This window comes from Cotesia typhae, unplaced genomic scaffold (genome assembly GCF_013202065.1).
Source record: "Cotesia typhae breed Kobodo isofemale line unplaced genomic scaffold, CoteBio_Ctyphae contig_34, whole genome shotgun sequence".
NCBI lineage: Eukaryota > Metazoa > Arthropoda > Insecta > Hymenoptera > Braconidae > Cotesia > Cotesia typhae.
In genome coordinates this window covers 400,389-422,854 of record NW_027423742.1, presented here as the reverse complement: position 1 = coordinate 422,854, position 22,466 = coordinate 400,389, and the positions used below count along the sequence as shown (strand labels likewise).

The 22,466-nt window shown below is 29.7% G+C and overlaps 2 protein-coding genes and 1 long non-coding RNA gene across 3 annotated transcripts in view; 2 read left to right on the top strand and 1 right to left on the bottom strand.

Annotated features, from left to right (window-relative positions):
• The window catches only part of LOC141526507 (uncharacterized), a 1,028,588-nt gene extending 1,027,863 nt beyond the window's left edge, over positions 1–725 (bottom strand). The window contains exons 1-2 of the mRNA XM_074241542.1: positions 644–725; positions 5–353 (exon numbers count right to left, since the gene is read on the bottom strand). Coding sequence (XP_074097643.1) covers positions 5–230 — 226 coding nt within the window. The 5' untranslated portion in view covers positions 231–353; positions 644–725. The remainder of the gene's footprint in view (positions 1–4; positions 354–643) is intronic.
• Positions 726–14,767: 14,042 nt separating this feature from the next.
• LOC141526537 (uncharacterized) lies at positions 14,768–15,748 on the top strand. The gene is made up of 3 exons (XR_012479044.1): positions 14,768–15,171; positions 15,335–15,461; positions 15,699–15,748. It is a non-coding gene; the product is annotated as an uncharacterized LOC141526537 (long non-coding RNA).
• Positions 15,749–16,837: 1,089 nt separating this feature from the next.
• On the top strand, positions 16,838–21,511 carry LOC141526506 (uncharacterized). Its single transcript, XM_074241541.1, has 3 exons — positions 16,838–19,482; positions 19,569–20,630; positions 20,722–21,511. The coding sequence occupies exons 1-3, from the start codon at positions 16,838–16,840 to the stop codon at positions 21,509–21,511; spliced, it is 4,497 nt and encodes a 1,498-aa protein (XP_074097642.1).
• Positions 21,512–22,466: the final 955 nt, after the last annotated feature.

The following is a 22,466-nucleotide window of genomic DNA, read 5'->3' as shown; positions in this document are numbered from 1 at the left end:
CTACCTGTGGTATATGAAGCTGATGCTATTCGTGATGTCTGGAAACACATATAAAATAACATGAATATTGTTGTTAAGTAATAGCGGGTGCTTGTAAATTCCATTGTTAAATTTATTCTTATTGTATGGCTTTGAAAACCACACAATGAACACAGTATCTTGTCATTAAAATGTTCAGTATCACAACAAATCTTGCCGATAGTTACACATAATAACTTTTGCGAAAACATAGTTAAGAAATTTGATTCTTTTATTATTACACCTAAACACAACTCTAAATTCAGTTTGAGAATTCAATGATAGAAAAATTTCATGCATTTCACTTAAAGTTATAAGAACTTAAGCCCTCATTGCTAAAAAAAAAAAACAAAAAATTGACACTTGAGAAAAAATTGTGATCGTAAATTATAATATTCATGTATAACAATGCATGTTACGTGATGTTATTATTATCCATGGTTTTGCACTTGTATATATGCATATGTGTATGCAAACTTAGATGTATTTAAGTATCCATATATATATATATATATATATATATATATATATATATATATATATATATATATATATATATATCCATATATATATATATATATATATATATATATATATATATATATATATAATTATATAAACTAACTGAATCGTAGCATACACGTGCGCTCACAGCTTCTGTCCGGAACTACATTATTTAACAGCACTCGTATCACACAGCCGCTCTGTTGAGACGCCCGGCGTTAACTGATATTCTCGATGAGTAAGTTCTACAACGTAACTATTGCGCAACAGTATTGCTTCGAACCTGACTGTGATAAACCAATCAAATGTAAGCAAACGCCTACTGACGCAAAGAAGGAGGAGTCTTAATATCATAGATTCATACTCACATAAATTTTGTAAACAAAATTGCTGTCGTAGAAAAATAGTTATCCGATTTTTTGTTTTATTTTGCAATGCGTAACATCAAATACTTCTTAATAACATCAGTATGAAACAACTATCAAGTATCAAATTGACATATGTATTACAATTTGATCAAAATTTTATAGAAGAGAGAAATTATTGACATTACATAGAGATACCATTTGAATGAGTTAGACAAAACTTAGATTTTGAATACGATTTGGGTTCATCCAGACCAATAGATTTTGAGGAATCTCAAAAAAAAAAAAATTAGGAAAACGGTTGACTTTAAAGGCCATCCTTGCAACTTCCCGCTGAAATTGCACTTATTATGTTTTTGAGCTTTTTGAGCTCAAAAATGTAATTTTGGTGTTATTTTGAGCTCTGCGAGCTTAAAAGTCCGATAGAACTTTAATAATCCGCAATTTCTTGAATTTTCAAACCGCAACAACTTTTAAATGAATGAACCGATTTTCACCCGGTTGGCAGCATTCGATGCAATTTTTCAAGTTCCATTAAGAACTTTTGAGTTTGAATTAATCGAACGAGAAATTTCAGAGTAATCCCGAAAAATCACTTTTTTCGGTTTTCGTTCGACAACGATAACTCACGAACAAATCGGCCGATTTCCACGCGGTTGGCAGCATTCCATGCAGTTTTCCAAATTCTATAATAAACTTTTAAACATAAATTAATTAGAAGTTGAAAAAACACGAAAAAAAAAATTAGGAAAACGATTGACCCCAAAGGCCATCCCTGCAACTTCCCACTAATTCTATTCTCAAAATTGCCCTTAATACGTTTTTGAGCTCTTCGAGCTCAAAAGTCTTATCAAAGTTCCATGAAACACAATTTTTTTCGTTTTCAAACTGCTATAACTTTCGAATGAATCAACCGATTTTTACGTGGCAGGCGGTGATCGATGTAGTTTTTTGAGCTCTATGGAAATTCAGAAAAAAAATTGATTTGATTGAAAATTTCGGAGTTATTACAAAAAACTCTTTTTCCGGAACTTTTCGCTAATTCTATACTTGGCAGCGTAAAATTGCACTTGTGACGGTGTTGAGCTCTTTATACATATATATTATACATACAAATAACACGAGTAATTCATTTCATTACTGCTCTTATTATAATTATTGTGTCTCATCAATACTGATCGCATCATTACTACCAATGCTGTCATTATTTAGACTGCCATTATTTCATTTAGAAATCATTTAATCAGTTTACAAAAATTATATAAGAAACTTCAATAATCATATTCCATGTCATAACTTAGTAAAAATAATGTAAAGCAGATACTTAATAACTTACTCAATTATACAAGTCATGACTAAAGAATTCGAATTGTCTATTCGAAGTTATGCATTATATGATGATAGTCGATCTTGTAGACATGCAATGATTTTATAGAATTCAAAATATATAAATAAATCAGTAGAAACGAATAACTAAAAGAGATGTTACTATAGATATATTTGTTTTCTAATTGTGTTTTATTTTATTCTTAAATTATTATTTGATTTATTTTATCAATTGTTCTTAGATTTCATAATGCTAAGTAGATTGAGCCTTTACGTCGCTATACTGAACTTCGATAAATAGAAAAAAGCAACATGGCACGTAACTGAAAATCGTGACGATTTTTTTTTACATTGCTATAAATTTCTCTCATACGTCGATGAAGAAGTTTCACTCCAATCACCGTCCCAATAAGTTAAATTTGGAAAAAATAATGGCAATTTATACGATAATGGCGAATAAAAACACATTTTTTAACTTCCCGCTGAGAAAATTGAAAAATTTTCAAAAATCGGGAAGTTATTGGTTTTACCCCTTTTTTCGAAAATCGAGTTTTCATCGGATCTCGAAATTTCGAAGCCCTGGGAAGCTCCCCGGACTATTCCCGTGATGGTGTGTGTGTGTGTGTGTGTGTGTGTGTGTGTGTGTGTGTGTGTGTGTCCGCGCGCGCGCGCGCGTGTGTGTGTGTGTGTGTGTGTGTGTGTGTGACCCTTTTATAACTTTTGAACGGCTTGACCGATTTTATCGCGATTAGTGCCATTCGAAAGGGCTTGACTAAACTCAGATTTTGAATACACTTTAAACCGATTCAGACCAGCAAATTTTGAGAAATGTAAAAAAAACTACAAAAAAAATTTTTTTCAAATGTAGTTTTTTTGGAATTACTTTCAAACGGCTGTACCGATCGATTTCAAAAAACCTCGTTGATCGCCACCAGCTCGGTTAAAATCGGTTAATTCGTTTGTGAGTTATCGTTGTCGACAGAAAACCGAGAAAAGTGTTTTTTCAGAATAACTTCGAAATTCCGAGTTTGATTAATTGAAACTCAAACATTCCTTATAAGACTTGAAAAACTGCCTCGAATGCCGTCAACCGCATGAAAATCGGTTCATTCATTCAAAAGTTATTGCGGTTTGAAAATTCAAAAAATTGTGTTTTCTTAAAGTTCTATAAGACTTTTGAGCTCGAAGAGTTCAACATGACACAAAAATCATATATTTAACCTCAAAAAGAAATTTTTAAGTTTCTTGATCAGTCACATTAACTTTCTTTATTCAATGTAGGATTGAGTTTCTATTTAAAAGATATTACTATTTTAATCTTAAACTCTAACCTCTTCAAATATAGAGAGAAAAATATGATTCTCTGAACTAGAAAAATCGAATCAAATATAGCTTCACCACTATTTAATTGAAGTTCTTATATCTCAAATTATATATGATACTAGTATACGTTGCACGCGTCTGAATGTTAGTATGGAAATATATATATTTTCATGCTCATGACATATTTGACCAATCACGTTACAAATAGTTTGTTTGCATGATATATTTTCATATCTTTTTTAATAACTTTTAAACGGCTTGACCAATCAATTCCAAAAACTAATTAGCTCTTAATATCGAAAAACCATGTCGATCGCCACCAAACCGGTCAAAATGGGTTGATTTGTTCGTGAGTTATCGTTGACGAAGAAAATCGACAAAAAGTGTTTTTTCGGATTACACCGAAATTTCCGGTCTAATCAATTAGTGTTTGAAAGTATATCATAGAATTTGAAAAACTGCGTCGAATGCCGCTAATCGTGTGAAAATCGGTTCATTTATTCAAAAGTTATTGCGGTTTGAAAATTAAAAAAATGTGGAAAACGGTTGACCCTAAAGGCCAACTCCCCTGCAACTTCCCGCCAATTCTGTACCTAAGTGCTTAATTCAACATATTACAATGTTTTTGAGCTCTTTGAGCTCAAAAATATGTTTTTTTTATTTCTGATCTCTCCGAGCTCAAACATTAGCTGTTCTATGCTTTTGAGTTCTTCGAGTCCATAAGTCTGATGAAAGTTTGATAAAATACAATTTTTTGAATTTTCAAACAGCTATTATATAATTTTTGAATGGATCAACTGATTTTCACGTCGTTGGCGGTAATCGATGTAGTTTTTTGACTTCTACAAAATAAGATTAGTTGAGAACACTAACTAATCAAATAAGAAATTTCAGAGTTGTTTTAAATCACTGTTTTCAAATTTTTTCGTGGAGATATCTTACGAACGAATTAATCAATTTTGACTGAATTGGCGGCGATCGACGTGGTTTTTTGACGTCATGATTTTATAAGTTTTAAGAATCGATTAGTAAGACAGTTTAGAATTTATCTCAAAAAAACCATGGCATATTCCAAAAAATTTTTTTTCGTAGTTTTTCTCTCATTTTCTCGGCGGAAAGTTGGATTAACATCATTTTCTATTTGTATTATTATTTCAAAATCTCTTGATGTCCCATATTGTGTATTTTAGCTGTTGATGAAGGTCATGTAGAAAATAAAGTTCATTAAATTTCATATTTTTTTTGTAAAATAGTTGAAAAGTTTTTTTTTTGCAAACTATTTTTTTGAAAATTTATATATATTTTTTGGTTAAGAAATGATATGTAAAGTGATAAGAAAAACAATTTAACGAAAATTTAGAAATATTTCATTTTATATAACACTGAATTAAGTAGACATTGGTCAATTGATAGAATTTTTTTCAATCGAATAAAGGTTTTAAAACAATTTTTTTTAAAAAAAGAAAACTATACAAAAAAAATTCTTCAAGAAACTATAGGTGGTTTTTTTAATATTTTTTTTTAATTTTTCATATTTTTGAAAAAAAAAAAAAACAATTCATCTGTTGAAAATGAAATTAAAAACATTTATTTTGAAATTTTTCGTTCATGATATCTCTTGAACGAAACAATCAATTTCGTCCAGCTTAGTAGCAATCAACGTAATTTTTTCATGCTAATAGCTGATTAGTTTTTGAAATCGATCAGTGCAGCCGTTTAAAAGTTATTCCAAAAAATGTCGGAGGTATGTTAAAAAAACACTTGTTTCCAAATATTTTATCGAGAATATCTCTCGAACCAATCAACCGATTTCCCCGTTTTTGGCGGCGATCAACGCGAATTTTTAAGCTCAAAAATTATTCTACATTATTAAAAACGATCCGAGAAGGAATGATGAAGTTCGGTCAAAAAAACACTTTTTTCGATTTTCTTTCGTTCACGATATCTCTCGAACGAATGAACCGATTTTGACCGGATTAGCGACGATCGGCGTGGTTTTTCAAGCTTAAGAGCGGATTAGTTTTTGAAGTTGATCGATATAGCCGTTTAAAAGATATTCCAAAAAAACCTATTTCAAAAATGATTTTTTTCTTATTTTTTTTTAGATTTTTCAAGATTTCTTAAAATCTATCGGTCCGAATCGGTTCAAATTATCAGAAAATCTAAGTTTGAGGGAACTGTTTAGAACGCCGTTTAGTTCGTTCTGATCGATTCAGTCGTTCAAAAGTTATAAGCGAGTCACACACACACACACACACACACACACACACACACACACACACACACACACACACACACACACACACACACACACACACACAGTGACAACATCGCGGGGGTAGTCAGGGAAGCTTCATGTGGCCTTCAAACGTCGAGATCTCACGAAAACTCGATTTTTGCAAAACGGGGTAAAAACAGTAACTTCCCGATTTTTGAAAATCTGAGATTTTTAGCGGGAGGTTAAAAATAGTGATTGATTGAACTCCTATGAAACTTTTGAGCTCGGAGAGCTCAAAACTACACCAAAATTATATTTTTGAGCTCAAAGAGCTCAAAAATATAATAAGTGCAATTTTGAGCGCTTAATTACGGAAGAAGCGGGAAGTTGCAGGGACGGCCTTTAGGGTCAACCGTTTTCCTAATTAGTTTTTTTTTTTTTTTTTTTTTTTTTTTTTCAAGAATTTATTACTTTCTTTTGATGAGGCAAAAAAGTTTGACCAAATTCTGAAAACCATGTTTTATAGAGTAGAAAAGGTTAGAAAATTTTTAGTCAAACCGGAGGGGGTCAGGGTAAAAAGTGGTCAATTTCGCGTAAAATGCCCATTACATAAAAAATAGGTCTAGTTGACTAGTTCAAGAACGCGTTGAATTGATATAAAGCTCCTACAATTCTTTGTTAATGCTCATTTGATTCCGAATGACTTCTAGTAAATTTTCTTCTAAGGATTATCTAGCAGATAAAAAATTAAGAATGTCATTTACAAAATAAGTTAAAAACAAAGTTTTTCAGTTTATCGTTGAAAACTCAAAAGCTAAAATTTTTTATGTAATTAAAAAAAAAGATTCTGAAGTCATAAGCAATTTATCTAATATTTTCTTGAAATGTGGAATATGTTAAGTGTACATAGATGAACACTGGGACTAACAGGTATAAGACGGAAATCGTAGTTGCAATTTTCGATGTAATGGGTTGGATCATCCATAAGTCTACCAGTTCCTTTTCTACCCTTCTATTATGTCTACCGTAACTAACTATACTACTAGACAGCTCTACAAATTGCAAGTATACCAGTTACTTCTCTACCAATATTTAAGTCAACCAATCAAGAAATCTACCCGTTGACAACCTTACCGCGCAAAAACTCTACCAGTTTGAAACTCTACCATTTGTCAAACTATACCACAACAATCTTTACCGTTAATATCTCTACCAAAATCAATATCAACCATATGAAAGCCGTCCATTTTACATCTCTACCAGTTTTATATCTACCAGAAACAACTCAATTTTATAACAACTTTACGAAAAGTAGTGTATACAAAAAGATAAATCTACTGTATTACAGCTCTAACACTTTTTGAGTCTATTAAATTAAAACTCTACTATTTCAAACACTACCTACTTTTTGTAGTAAACGGTAAAGAAAATATTGCTTAACACTTGTTGGTACAGTTGTGAATCGCCAATCTTTGAAAATTATCTAGATATAATTTGAATTATGGCGGCAACTGATAAATATAATACAATTGACATTTTCAATATTAATAAAAATTGGCTTGCTTACTCAAATAATAACAATGAACAGCATGCAGTCACTAAGCGATTTTATTTGCACATATGTCAAATACTTTTTTTTTTAAACAGGTAGACGGCTGTATACATCCTAACTATTGTTTTTTATTTCTTAGAGTAGAAAACAGCACTTGTTTCAATTTGAAAGTTTTGACCAATTAAAATTTTTATACAGAAAAATTATTATGTAACATGGACAAATGCATAATCTGATTTTTCTTTTGGAATCTATAAAGATTCTATATGTATTTGACCATATGTTCTTTAAGGAATTTTCTGCAGGATTTCATATTTCTATCACTTAAAAATATTCGGAAAAACTTAAAGGGCGCGTTTTCGCATTTCTAAATAATTAATTTTACCCGCGTGAAAATACTCTTTTTTTTTTTTTTTTTTTTTTTTTTTTTCAAGAAATATTTCAAATTAAACATTTTTCCACTGCCATTTTAGTTATACCCGAGTGCATCTAAAGTGAAGAAATTTTTTCTTCAAATCTCAGTGGTATCATTATAGTCAAAATAATTTATTTTTATTTTCTAAAATTTTTAAGTGGCACTTAAAAATTATAAAATTCGCTTAAATTATATACGGCTGACTGATGAATTAAATTGAAAGGTATGAAATTATTTTTTCTTTTTTTTTGTTTATTTATAGTCGCATAAACTACTAAGGTCATGAGCGACTTACTAGGGGAGAACTTTTGAGATTGGAACTCGTTTTTAACTTTTTTGGGCTCAGCAGAATAATACATTCAAATATTGAAAATATTCATTAGTGTATGCCGGACTCGAACCCGGTCCAATGCATTTTGGAAAGCAAGGGCCGGATCCGATAGGCTATGGCGCGCCTTATGAAATTATTATAATTGAAAACAAATCGTTAAAATCTCTCATGTTTATTATACAGGGTGTCTCTGAAGTGGCGGGAGTAATTGTTGGGGTCGATAGAGAAAAAAATACTGAATCGAAAGTTCCTGAGCCAAAAATTTTTTTGGGCCATAGAATTTGAGTTATGAATTAAAAACGATAGCCAATCAGAAGCGCGCTATTCGAGAAATGAAAATGAGCGGGGAAGTAGAGGAGACGCGAGAGTGAGATGCTGCAATAGCAGCTTACTCGCTCACACAAAGCCGAGCATGAGAGGGGATTGTGACGCTATGAGCCGAGTACGTAAGTGTGAATGAGTGGATGTATGAGGTCGCAAGCGGACGGCTTAATGTATGAGTGTGTGTCCGTGTATCGCAGCATTATTGGAGGCGTTGTAACGCTGAATTAAAGCTAACCGGGTACTCTAAGACAGAGGAAAAAATTTTTATTTTTATTTTTATTCGAAAAAATTTAATAAAAAAAAAAAAAGGCCCAAGATTTAACCAGACCCACAGAAACGGAGAGTAAATTTTTAATTCTCATTTATTTTGCTGGGGATTATTTTCAAATACAAAAAAAAAAAAAGGCTAAGATTCAACTGGAATCCAAAAAGAGATGGATGAAAAAATTTTATTTTTTATTTTTAATCAGCAAAATTATTTTTCTTTAAAAAAGAGCCCAATCTCGACTGGAGCAAGAAAAAATGATTGAAAAATTTTATTATTAATTTTCAATCAACAAAATTATTATAAAAAAATAAATGGGCCCAAGTCTCAACCGGACCCAAACAAACGGATAAAAATTTTTATTACTTACTTAATTTGCTGGAAATTATCTTTAAAAACGAAAAAATTCCCAAGACTCGATCGGATCCAAAAAAATAACAGTACAAAAATTTTTTCCTTATTTTCAATCAGCAAAATTGTTTCTTTTAAAAAAGGCCCAATCTCGACTGGAGCAAAAAAATGATTAAAAAATTTTATTATTAATTTTCAATCAACAAAATTATTTAAAAAAAAAAATAGTCCGCAGACTCAACCGGACCCAAACAAACAGATAGATAGTTTTAATTACTTATTTATTTTGATGGGAATTATTTTAAAAACGAAGAAAATCGCCCAAGACTCGACCGGACCCAAAAAAAAAAAAATAAATTGAAAAATTTTGTTTTCATTTTCAATCAGCCAAATTAATTTCTTTTCGAAACAAGGCCCAATCTCAAACAGACTAAGAGAAACTAATTAAAAAATTTTATTTTTTATTATTAATCAAATATTATTTAAAAAAGAAAATAAGCCACAGACTTAACCGGACTTAAACAAACGGATAGAAAATTTTTATTACTTACTTAATTTGCTGGAAATTATCTTTAAAAACGAAAAAATGCCCAAGACTCCATCAGACCGAAAGGGAGATGAATAAAAAAATTTTACTATTCATTTTTAATCATCATAATTAACTTTTTTATAATAAAAGGCTCAATTTCGACCGGACCCAGAAAAAATGATCCAAAAATTTTATTTTTTATTGTTGATCATCAAAACTAATTAAAAAAACAAATGAGGCCCTAGACTCAACTGGACCCAAACAAACGGATAAATAATTTTTATTACTTATTTATTTTGCAGGAAATTATTTTTGAAAACGATAAAAATGCCCTAGACTCGACCAGACCCGAAATAAAATAAATTGAAAATCTTTGTTTTTCTATTTTTAATCAGCAAAATTATTTTCCTTTGAAAAAGGGCCTGATCTCGACTGGAGCAAGAAAAAATAATTGAAAAGTTTTATAATGAATTTTTAATCAACAAAATTTTTTAAAAAAAAAAGAAAATAGGCCCCAGACTTAACTGGACCCAAACAAACGGAAAGAAAACTTTTATTCCTGTTTTTTTGTTGGGAATTATTTTTCGAAACAAAAAAATTGCCCAAGACTCGACCGGACCCGAAAAAGATAAATCGAAAAATTTTATTTCTAAATATTAATTAACTAAATTATTAAGAAAAAAAAATAGACCCAAGACGCAGCAGGACCCAAATAAACGGATAGAAATTTTTTATTACTTGATCACCAAGATTAATTTTCCTTGAAAAGAAAGGCCCAATCTCAAACAGACTTCGAATAACTGATTGAAAAATTTTATTATCAATTATTAATTAACAACATTATTCTTAAAAAAAAATTAATAGGCCCCAGACTCAATCGGACCCAAACAAACGGATCGAAAACTTTTATTTCCCATTCATTTTGCTAGGAATTATTTTTAAAAACGAAAAAATGCCCAAGACTCGACCAGAGCCAAGAATAGAAGAATGCAAAAAAATTTATTTTCTCTTTTCAATAACAAACAAAAATTTATTGAACAAAAATCAGCCTAATCTTGACAAGACGATAAAAACTGATTGAAAAAATTTATTATCAATTATTAATTGACAAAATTATTTCAAAAAAGAAAATAGGCCCCAGACTCAACCGGACCAAAACGAACAGATAGAAAATTTTTATTACTTATTTCTTATGCTCGGAATAATTTTTGAAAACAGAAGGAATTGCCCAAGACTCAACCGGACCCAACCAAACGGATGGAAAACTTTCATTTCTCATTTATTTTGCTGGGAATTATTCTGTAAAATAATTTTTCAATTAATCGTCAGGTAAAATGTCAAAAAATAAATTAAAACAAACATTGAACTCAAGTCCCAATAATTTTGATATTTTAATTAAAATTATTTTTTAATTAATTGACAGGTAAAATGTCAAATAAGGAATTGAAAAAAAAAATCGCTCTCGAGTCCTGATAATTTTGATATTTTTATTAAAATTATTTATCAGTTAATTAACAGGTAAAATGTCAACTAATAAATTAAAAAAAAAAATTGAACTCAAGTCCGAATAATTTTGATATTTTAATTGAAATTATTTATCAGTTAATTGACAGGTAAAATGTAAAAAAATATACTAAAAAAAAAATCGCTCTCGAGTCCTGATAATTTTGATATTATTATTAAAATTATTAATCACTTAATCAACAAGCGAAATGTCAAATGATAAATTAAAAAAAAAAATGAACTCAAGTCCGAATAATTTTGATATTTTTAATAGAATTATCTATCAGTGAATTAACAGGTAGAATGTCAAATTATAAATTAAGAAAAAAATTGAACTCAAGTCCGAATAATTTTGATATTTTTATTAGAATTATCTATCAGTGAATTAACAGGTAGAGTGTCAAATTATAAATTAAGAAAAAAATTGAACTCAAGTCCGAATAATTTTGATATTTTTATTAGAATTATCTATCGGTGAATTAACAGGTAGAATGTCAAATTATAAATTAAGAAAAAAATTGAACTCAAGTCCATTGTTTGTCCGGTTGATTCTGGGCCCTATTTTTTTTTCAAAATAATTTTCTCGATTAATAATAAAAAATAAAATTTTTCAATCAGTTTCTTCTAGTCCGGTTGAGATTGGGCCTTTTTTTAAAAGAAACAATTTTGCTGATTGAAAATAAGGAAAAAATTCTTTTAATTATTTTTTTTTGGGTCCGATCGAGTCTTGGGAATTTTCTTCGTTTTTAAAAATAATTTCCACCAAATTAAGTAAGTAATAAAAATTTTTATCCGTTTGTTTGGGTCCGGTTGAGACTTGGGCCCATTTATTTTTTTATAATAATTTTGTTGATTGAAAATTAATAATAAAATTTTTCAATCATTTTTTCTTGCTCCAGTCGAGATTGGGCTCTTTTTTAAAGAAAAATAATTTTGCTGATTAAAAATAAAAAATAAAATTTTTTCATCCATCTCTTTTTGGATTCCAGTTGAATCTTAGCCTTTTTTTTTTTTTTTTTTGTATTTGAAAATAATCCCCAGCAAAATAAATGAGAATTAAAAATTTACTCTCCGTTTCTGTGGGTCTGGTTAAATCTTGGGCCTTTTTATTTTTTTTTATTAAATTTTTTCGAATAAAAATAAAAATTAAAATTTTTTCCTCTGTCTTAGAGTACCCGGTTAGCTTTAATTCAGCGTTACAACGCCTCCAATAATGCTGCGATACACGGACACACACTCATACATTAAGCCGTCCGCTTGCGACCTCATACATCCACTCATTCACACTTACGTACTCGGCTCATAGCGTCACAATCCCCTCTCATGCTCGGCTTTGTGTGAGCGAGTAAGCTGCTATTGCAGCATCTCACTCTCGCGTCTCCTCTACTTCCCCGCTCATTTTCATTTCTCGAATAGCGCGCTTCTGATTGGCTATCGTTTTTAATTCATAACTCAAATTCTATGGCCCAAAAAAATTTTTGGCTCAGGAACTTTCGATTCAGTATTTTTTTCTCTATCGACCCCAACAATTACTCCCGCCACTTCAGAGACACCCTGTATACGATTATGATTTACAGATGGTCCCACTCAATTATTAGTTGCCTCAGTTGATGACATAAAACAGGATGAAAAGACCCCCAGTCTGTCTCTGACCGAATTGCGCTTATTAGGACTTCGTCCTCCAAAAAGGAGGTCTGAGGAAGTCCTCGCCCAGCGATATGCAAAGAAGTAAATCGGTATATAATTTAAGTGATGACTATTATATGATCTATTTTTGCATGCAAAGTTATAAACCTCCAAAAATTTATTATTAACTTTTTAATTGCGTGTTAGGTATCACTTACTTTCGATTATTCTAGATCACAAGTTTTATTCAGTAATTTTTTTTTTTTTTTCGTGTTCTAAAAGAAAAACTAATGGTCATTTTTTTTAAACAATAATTCGTGGAATTATCATTGGCAATATAATATAATACTTATATATATTTCGTGAATATAGGATATAATTACACTGATAATTGAATTTTATTTTTTAATTAAACAATTATTGACCATTGAGTTTAATTTTCTTATAATAATAAAGTTTTTTATTTTTTTTTTTAAATGATTAATAATCAGTAATAATTTCCATGGTATAAAAAAAAACATGAACAAAAATCAATTATTTATCTATTGGAACGACATGGCGTTCATGACAGTTCTTTCTCTTTATTTTCTATAATTACAATATTTATATGTTTTTTGAAAACTTAATTCTAAGTACTATTGTATTAAGTTACTTCGATAAGTTCTGAGACTGATTACAATTATTATATTAAGTATCTTATGGCAATTAAAATGTACTATGTACTAAAACTGTAAGTGATAATTTAATTATCACTATAAGAATTAATGTGATCTGTTTCATAAACCTTAATATATAATAACAGTCTGAAATGCTATTGAGACATGGAAAATATAATTTAACCGTAAATAATTGATATTGCACTTCAATACTGTACGAAAAATAATAATTTCCATGATATAATACAAAAAAAAAGCATGAACAAAAAACAAATATTTATCTATTTCAACGACTTGATGTTCATGGCAGTTCGTTTTCTTAATTTTCTCTAATTGAAATATTTTTATGTTTTTTTAAAAATTAATACTACGTACTATTGTATTAAGTTATTTTGATAAGTTCTGAGAATGATTGTTATTATTATTATATTAAGGATCTCATGACTATTAATATGTACTATGTACTATAACTGTAACTGATACTTATTATTATAACTATAAGAATAAATGTAACCTGATTCATGAGCCTTCATTAATAACAGTCTGAAGGGCAATTGAGACATGGAAAGTGTGATTGTACGTAAATAATTAATATTATACTTCAATGATGTACGAAAAATAGGAATTTTCATGATATAAACAAAAACATGAACAAACAATAATAATTCATCTGTTTTAACGACCTGACGTTCATGAAAATTCCTTTTTTATTTTCTTTAATTAAAATATTTTTATGATTTTTTAAAAATTAATTCTACGTACTATTATATTAAGTCACATTGATAAGTTTTGAGACTGATTATTATTGTTATTATGAGGATCTTATGACTGTTAATATGTAATGATATGTACTCTAACTATAACTGATAATTATAATTATAAGAATAACTGTGACCTGATTCATAGACCTTAATAACTGATAACAGTCTGAAGTACAAATGGAGATGAAAAATATAATTTTACCGTCAATAATTAATATTGCTCTACAATAATGTACGAAAAATAATTTTAAAAGAAAAAAATTGTTTTATAACTCAATTGTTTTCATTTCATCACTAATTATCACTATGTATACATATAACGTAATTAATAATTTATTAAATTTATATTATCAAATTTTTGCTAATTTACGGAATAAGTTCTTGAACCAATTACTTGTAATTGAGAATTAGTAATTATATTCTAATCCAAAAACTATTTTAGTCACCGGTTTAATTTTATTTTTATTTAATTGATACAATTAAATGACCATTCGATAAGTGGACAGTGTCCTCTACACAACTTATAATTATATAACATTAATAATTACGATAGTCGATATTTGAAAAGTGTTATCGATCCTCACCTTAAATTTTGCGGTTTATAAATCTTAATTTTTTCGGCAATTTATAATAAATAACGAATTTCACAATCGATATTGTAATTTAATTTAAAAAGACTACAATTTTAAATTTCGCGCTGCACATGGGCTCTCTAATTCTAACCAATAAGAATTCGGGGACCACTTTTTCAATATATCGATACTATACAAACCAAACAGCTTCGCGTATATAATCGATTGAAAATTCGAGATTTTCGATACTTAACTAAGTTCAGGTGTTGCACCATCCATTTTATTCTATAGTATTGTCAAACACTGCATATGAACTGCATCTTTTTCAATAATCGTCAAGTGTTTTGTAACGTTTTTATTAATAATTTATTTTTATTTTATTATTGATATCACCATTATCACTCGCATCAATTAAGTTTCTTATTAATTGAGATTAGTAATACAATAATCGTTTGATATTCGTATAAGTTATGTTATAGAGCGTCTCAAGTGTATACGAATTTTATTAATTAATTTAATTGTCCATGTGCATGTAAGTGTATCAAATGATTTATCTTTTTATAATTAATATTTTGTGATTAAATGTCTAAGGGTTCAAATAAGGAATTATTATGTTTTCTTACTATTAGGTGTTTATTTTTATTGTCTAAGTACGTTTCCTACTATTCATTTAATTCAAATTTTTTTCTTTCCAGAAGGCTGGATTTAAATCTTTCCGAAAACAACTAACAGCTATAGACTCAGTTTAAATAACCAATTATGAAGTAGCTCACTCATATGTTGTTCGTAAAGTTTCAATGACAAATAAGAGGAATATTAATGGTAAGATGCGATAATATTTTCTTCTATTTTTCAAAAATATGTTCTTGAATTAGTATGCCTGATATACTAATTCGAATTAGTCTTGAATCTAAAGATGCGCATTTTTTTGTGTATATTTTTCATTAATTAAATCAAATGGCATACTAATTAAATACATATTTTTGTCTGAGATGATTTTCATTATCATAACCAAATATTTAAATTTATAACTGTATTAATTTTCTTTGTTACTTTCAGGTCAATTAAATTATTCTTTCTAATTTGAAGAAGATTTTGAAACATTTTTTCTGCAACGACTTCAACCATCCTTATAGGTCAATAACTTTATGATAAACTAAACAAGGATCGCCTTAAAATAATTAATATACAATTAATAACATGTGATATTACGTTATTAACATATTCCTTCAGATGAAAATGTAATATGACAATCTGAAAGTCTTAATGAAATATTCACTAGGTTATTATTATAATATAGACTGATTACTAAAATATTACAACTCCCAAACTATTACAATAACGATAACTATAACTAATACGATAACAATAACTATATCGATTACTATAATAATTTTAATTATTATAGTAATTTTTCTAAAAATAAACTTTTCGCTTCACTATCACAATAAACAAAGACTAAAATATAAAACATTAGTAAACTAACTGAATAAATTAACCACTATAGATACATACAAATTAACCTAAATACTCGAAATTTAATAAATTAACCATTAAACTGAAAATAACATAACTGCTAGAAAATAAAAATTTATGTACAATAACTAAAATTAAATTTTACGAAAACAAAGAGAATAACTAAACTTAAGATTACAACACGAATTGTTTTAAATTAAAAATAAATAAATCAATAATCGAAAAATTAAATATAATACTGTTGTTAAATTTATTCTTTCATTGCAAAGCATGTTTATTAAGCATGAACACGTTTTTTACTATTTTTAAGAATTTTTATTACATTGAAAGATTATAAAAATTTAAGAGCCGGTAGAATTTTTACAATTTATTATAATACGATAAATTCATTGACAAACATTATTCGATCTGAAGATTTTTCTTTGCCACTACTTTCCATTCGATAATAATTATAGATGATTTTTAGTTATCAACATTCATAGCAATATTTCTTCTTATTGATAATTTTTTAATTCTACATAACCATGGGTCGTAGAAAAATTGTACGTACGCCTGCCGAAGAAGAAGAAATTAAAAGAATACGACGATAAAAAGATCGAGAGCGCAAACGTAACAAACGAGTAACACAAAGTAACAAACCACGTAATCAATACGATTCATCTCATTCGAATAACTTAAATTCTCAACATATAAATAGTACTATAAAAGCAGTGAACGTAAGAATGCCTGAAAGTATAATCCTTCCTTCAAATGTAACATCCTATGATATTTTAAATAACCTTATAAATATCCCTTCAACATCCAGAGGAGGATCATCATCGAGTCTTACAGTAGCTGAGAATAGCTATTCTAATGGCAAGTTTTTTTCTGTAGAATCTTCAGATTCTCCTCTTGATTCTATCGATAATGAAGACATTAATACAACGACCAAATCATCATTTTCAGGAAACGCTGAGCATAATTGTTCGTTTTTATTGTCAGCAAAATTTATTTTACCTGAAATTTCGTCTCGATCAACTAATACATCACTTCCTAATGCATCCGAGTCATCGCATGAATCAATTGATCATGATTATTGTCATCCATTCATTACGGACTATACATCGTCACAAAATCATTTCGATCATAATTACACTAGAATTAATGATGAAAGTCCTTCTAATAAATCTTTAGTTAACGAAAACGTTACTTTTAATAAACCTACAAATCAAGTAAATTTGAACAACACCAATAACATTAATAGAATTTCAGAACATTACATAGGAGAAATGAATGTAAAATGTAAGCATTGCAATGCAAAACATTTTACTGCTGAGAAAGTTGCCAATAAATACAATTCTTTTAATGACTGTTGTCGACACGGTGAAGTAAACTTAGGACCTCAACCAGATACTCCAGAATTATTAAAATCACTATTTTCAGGAACACATGTAAAATCTAAGAATTTTTTTGACTGTATTCGAAATTTTAATAGTTCGTTCTCTTTCGCGTCTTTTAATGCTAATTTAGCTAATTTGTCGTCTCAAAGACGCGGTCCTTATTGCTTTAAAATACAAGGGCAAATATATTATAAAATAAATACATCATTATATCCATCTCCAAATGAGACTCCCAGTTACGGACAATTATTCATTGTAGATTCTAATGAAGCTGTCGAATGCAGATCTGAGAGGAATGTTAATTGTGATGTTGATCTTTTAAAAGCAATTGATACTACATTACGACAACATAACATTTTTGCGCGATCGTATCAGATGATGAAAGATGTTTTGAAAGATAATTCTACGGTTGATTCAGATGGCAATGTTATTGAACCTGAATTACATTTAATGTTTACTTTAAAACCTGGCATGGATGCGAGACGTTATAATTTTCAGAGAATTAATGAAGTTGCTGCAGTTTTTTCAACTACGGCAGATGGTGGAATTCCCGAATCATATGTTACTGTTCAAAATAAAACAGATAAGTCATTTCAAACTTTAAGTAGTCTTGATCCTAATTCGGAGCCTTGGGTCTATCCTCTTTTTTATCCACATGGAAATCAAGGATGGCACATATCTATACCCTATAGATACAAAACCGGAAGATGTGTGACTCGCGCGGATTATTATAAGTATCAATTAGCGATTCGAGACGATTTCAATATCTTTCTTATGGGCCGTCGCTTAACACAACAATGGGTAGTCGATGGGTATGTTAAAGTTGAATCAGACAGATTAAAATATTTGAAAAAACAACAGCCGAAACTGCGAGCAGAGTCTTATCAAGGTTTAATAGATCATTTACGATCGCAAAATGCTGTTAATAACACAAATTCCAATATTGGAAAAGTTATTATTTTACCCTCAACTTTTCATGGCTCACCAAGAAATATGATGCAACATTATCAAGATGCGATGTCTATTGTTCGTATATTTGGAAAACCTGATTTATTTCTTACTATGACGTGCAATCCAAAGTGGCGTGAAACTTCCGAAAACTTATTGCCAGGACAAACAGCATCTGATAGGCCCGATTTAGTTGCACGTGTCTTTAATATTAAAAAAAATGCTTTAATTGATACAATTGTAAAAAAGCAACTTTTTGGAGAAGTTGCAGCTTACATTTGGGTCATAGAATTTCAAAAACGTGGTTTACCTCATTTACACATGTTAATAACATTGAAAAGTAATTCTAAGATAACTAGACCTGAACAGGTTAATAGATTAATCTCTGCAGAAATTCCAGACCCTGTTATTGATCCAACTTTATTTGATATTGTTACAAAAAATATGTTACATGGTCCGTGCGGAGATTGGTGTTTAATCAATGGCATTTGTTCGAAGAAATATCCCAAATCTTTTCGAAATGAGACTACGATGGATGCAGATGGTTATCCTTATTATCGCCGCCGAGACGAAGGAATCAGGTTTACACGAAATAGCAGTGTATTTGATAATCGTCATGTTGTACCATACAATCCTGAATTATTGAAAGCTTTCAATTGTCATATTAACGTAGAAGTTGTATGCTCAATTAGAGCAGTTAAATATTTATTTAAATATGTTTATAAAGGCCATGATAAAGCAGCAATAATAGTAAACGGAAGCATACCAAATACTACAGAAGAAGCTCATGCGTCCCATGATTCTCGTGATGACCCTGATAATTTCAATACCGTTAAAGATTATGATGAAATACGTAATTTTGTTGATGCTCGTTACGTTGGGCCTGTAGAAGCTGTTTGGCGTATTTTATCAAAAGATCTTCAAGACAAAAGTCATTCTATAATTCGGTTACCAGTACATTTACCAAATGAACAAAGTATTACTATTAATGATAATTGTACTAAAGAAGAACTTCAAGAGGCTTTAGAGAAAAAATCCATGTTGATTGATTTTTTAAATTAAATGAACGTGTTCCAAATGCGCGCCAATATGTTTATGGTGATATTCCAAATCATTATGTTTTTAGAAGAGACGATAAGACTAAAATTGCAAGTTGGCAACCACGAAAAAAACATCATAACGTTATTGGACGAATGTATTCAATTAGTCCTGCTCAAGTTGAATTATTTCATCTAAGATTATTATTGGTTCACATCAAAGGTGCAAAAAGTTTTGAAGAACTAAGAACAGTAAATGGAACTCTTTATGATTCTTTTACATCTACATGTTTAGCAGCTGGTCTGATAGAAGACGATCAAGAGTGGAGAAGAACATTAAATGAAGCAATAATATGGATGATGCCACGGCAATTACGCTGTTTATTTGTTCGGATATTAATTCATTGTCAGCCACTTCGACCAGAAGATTTATGGGAGGAATTTAAAGAATCTATGTCCGAAGATTATAAAAGACGTTTCGGAGCAGAAGAAGGAGAGAGAAAAGCTTACATTTACATCAATTCTATGCTGAATCGTGAAGGTCACAGTCTTTCGACGTTTCCCAATATGATTCAAATAAATGAAATTGATGATGGATTACTAGATGGTGAACTATTGCAAACTGTAAACGCGAACGACTCACATACGTATTACAATAAACTTAATGTCCGTCAAAAAGAGGTAGTCAATTTTATATTAAGCTCAATTAAGAGTGAAAGGCTTTCGACATCTAATTGTATTTACATAGATGGACCTGGTGGGTCTGGAAAAACGTTTATTTATACAACTCTCTGTCATATTTTAAAAAATTTAAACAAAAACGTCTGTACAATGGCATATACGGGTATTGCAGCAACCCTTTTACCTAACGGAAAAACCGTTCATAAAACGTTTGGGTTACCTGTACCAATGTTCTCGGATTCATCCTCTTATATTAAACCTAATTCTAAGCAAGGTGAATATTTGAAAAACATTGATGTTTTTATTTGGGATGAAGCTCCAATGTCGCCTAGATATGCACTAGAAATTATAGATCGTACGTTACGTCATATAATGGATAATGATATGCCTTTTGGCGGAAAAATGATAATTTTAGGAGGGATTTTCGTCAATTACTTCCAGTTCAACCTCGGGCGACTCGAAGTGAAACTGTTAATCTTTCTATTAAATTCAGTTTATTATGGAGAGGTTTTCATCAGTTTTCATTAACACAAAATATGCGAGCATTACCTGAAGAAATAGAATTTGTGAATTTTTATTAAAAATTGGTAATGGAACCGTCAATAATTTGAATGATGAAGTCAGTTTACCAGACTCATGTTTTACATCAAATAATAATGATATTGTAGAAAATGTATACGGTAGGATAATAAGAGAAAAATGTTATGATCAACTTACGTCTGCAGTCATTTTATCAGCAAGAAATATAGATGTGGATGAAATAAATAAACAAGTCATAGAACTCTTGGACTCTACAACTGAAAAAATTTTCACAGCTGTTGACAGTACTGAAAACTGTGATAACGGAAACATCGATGATATAATTTTACCTGAATACTTAAATACTTTGAATCCACCTAATTTTCCGCCATATGAACTGAAATTACGACAATTTTCTATAGTGATGTTGATTAGAAATTTAAACTTAAGCGAAGGACTCTGTAATGGAACAAGACTAATAATACTAGAATTAGGAGTTAATGTTTTAAGGTGTAAAATATTATCAGGTGACAGAGCTGGAGAGATTGTCTTTATAAACAGGTTAACATTGTATTGTGAAAACGAATATCCCTTTACTTTTAAAAGACGACAATTTCCCATTAAAATAGCATTCTGCATGACGATTAACAAAGCACAAGGTCAAACTTTTGATAAAATTGGAGTAGATCTTACTAAAGATGTTTTTAATCATGGTCAACTTTATGTTGCATTTTCACGAGTACGTTCTTGGGCAGGCTTACAGGTATATTTAGCTTCTGAGAATCATAATAAAGTAGTTAAGAACATAGTTTATAAAGAAATTTTCACATAAATTTTGAAATATGTATTCAACGATAGCCGAACAAAAATAATCTAACTAATAGATCTTTTAAATAACTCAATTGATCCAACATAAAGAACCTATAAATTTCAATACAGAAAGAATGAAAATATTTCAATATTTGGAAATAATCATTTTAGGAAATTAATACTGTAATTGTATCAAATATTAAAAACAGTATAAACTGATTAATTTCCGTGAACAAGTTATATGCTTTACAATAAGGTTTGTCAACAGTCTCCAGTAATATTTCATGTGAAAGAAGTTCATTGTTTTACACATCAAATAATGGAAACTTTTAGTGAAACAAATTGTACGATTTCTTCGATACACAGCATTATATGCTAATCAAAATCAGAATAAGAGATTGTAATCAATTATCTGACACACACACACACACACACACACACACACACACACACACACACACACACACACACACACACACACACACACACACACACACACACACACATATGTACACCCGTGTTTTCACCGGCAGGACTGTTTTTCCGCGTCTGTCTTCAGCTGTTTTATTTTTTTTCCGTTTCTTTTCAAAAAATTTATTGAAAAAGATTATAACATAAACATAAAATTAAACAATATTATGTACAGACACTCAAAAAGAAAAACATCGAGTGTCATGGTAATATACTATTTATTTTCTGTCCCTCTCTCTTCATCTTAAGATCACACTCAAACACACATACATACATACACACATGCAGACATAGACAGAATCACACACACATACAAACTCGTCATTTCACGTTTACTCTTTTGTTTCCCGTCAAATTTCCGTTGAATTTTAATAAAAATACTAGAAATTCGAATAGCGCGCTATGTGCGCGCCTACATTTTAACCAATAATGAATCATGGCGCGTTTTGTGCGAGTTTCGACCTTTGACTAACTTCAAGAATTTCATGTATTATAATTTAAAGGAA

What these genes read in the sequence shown, in the direction of transcription:
- LOC141526506 (XM_074241541.1), top strand. Translation starts at nt 16,838, where the DNA reads ATGCCTGAAAGTATAATCCTTCCTTCAAATGTAACATCCTATGATATT. An exon ending in GCTTTAGAGAAAAAATCCAT is followed by an intron (nt 19,483 to 19,568) that starts GTTGATTGATTT and finishes TTATGTTTTTAG; the next exon opens with AAGAGACGATAAGACTAAAA. An exon ending in GGGCGACTCGAAGTGAAACT is followed by an intron (nt 20,631 to 20,721) that starts GTTAATCTTTCT and finishes CTGAAGAAATAG; the next exon opens with AATTTGTGAATTTTTATTAA.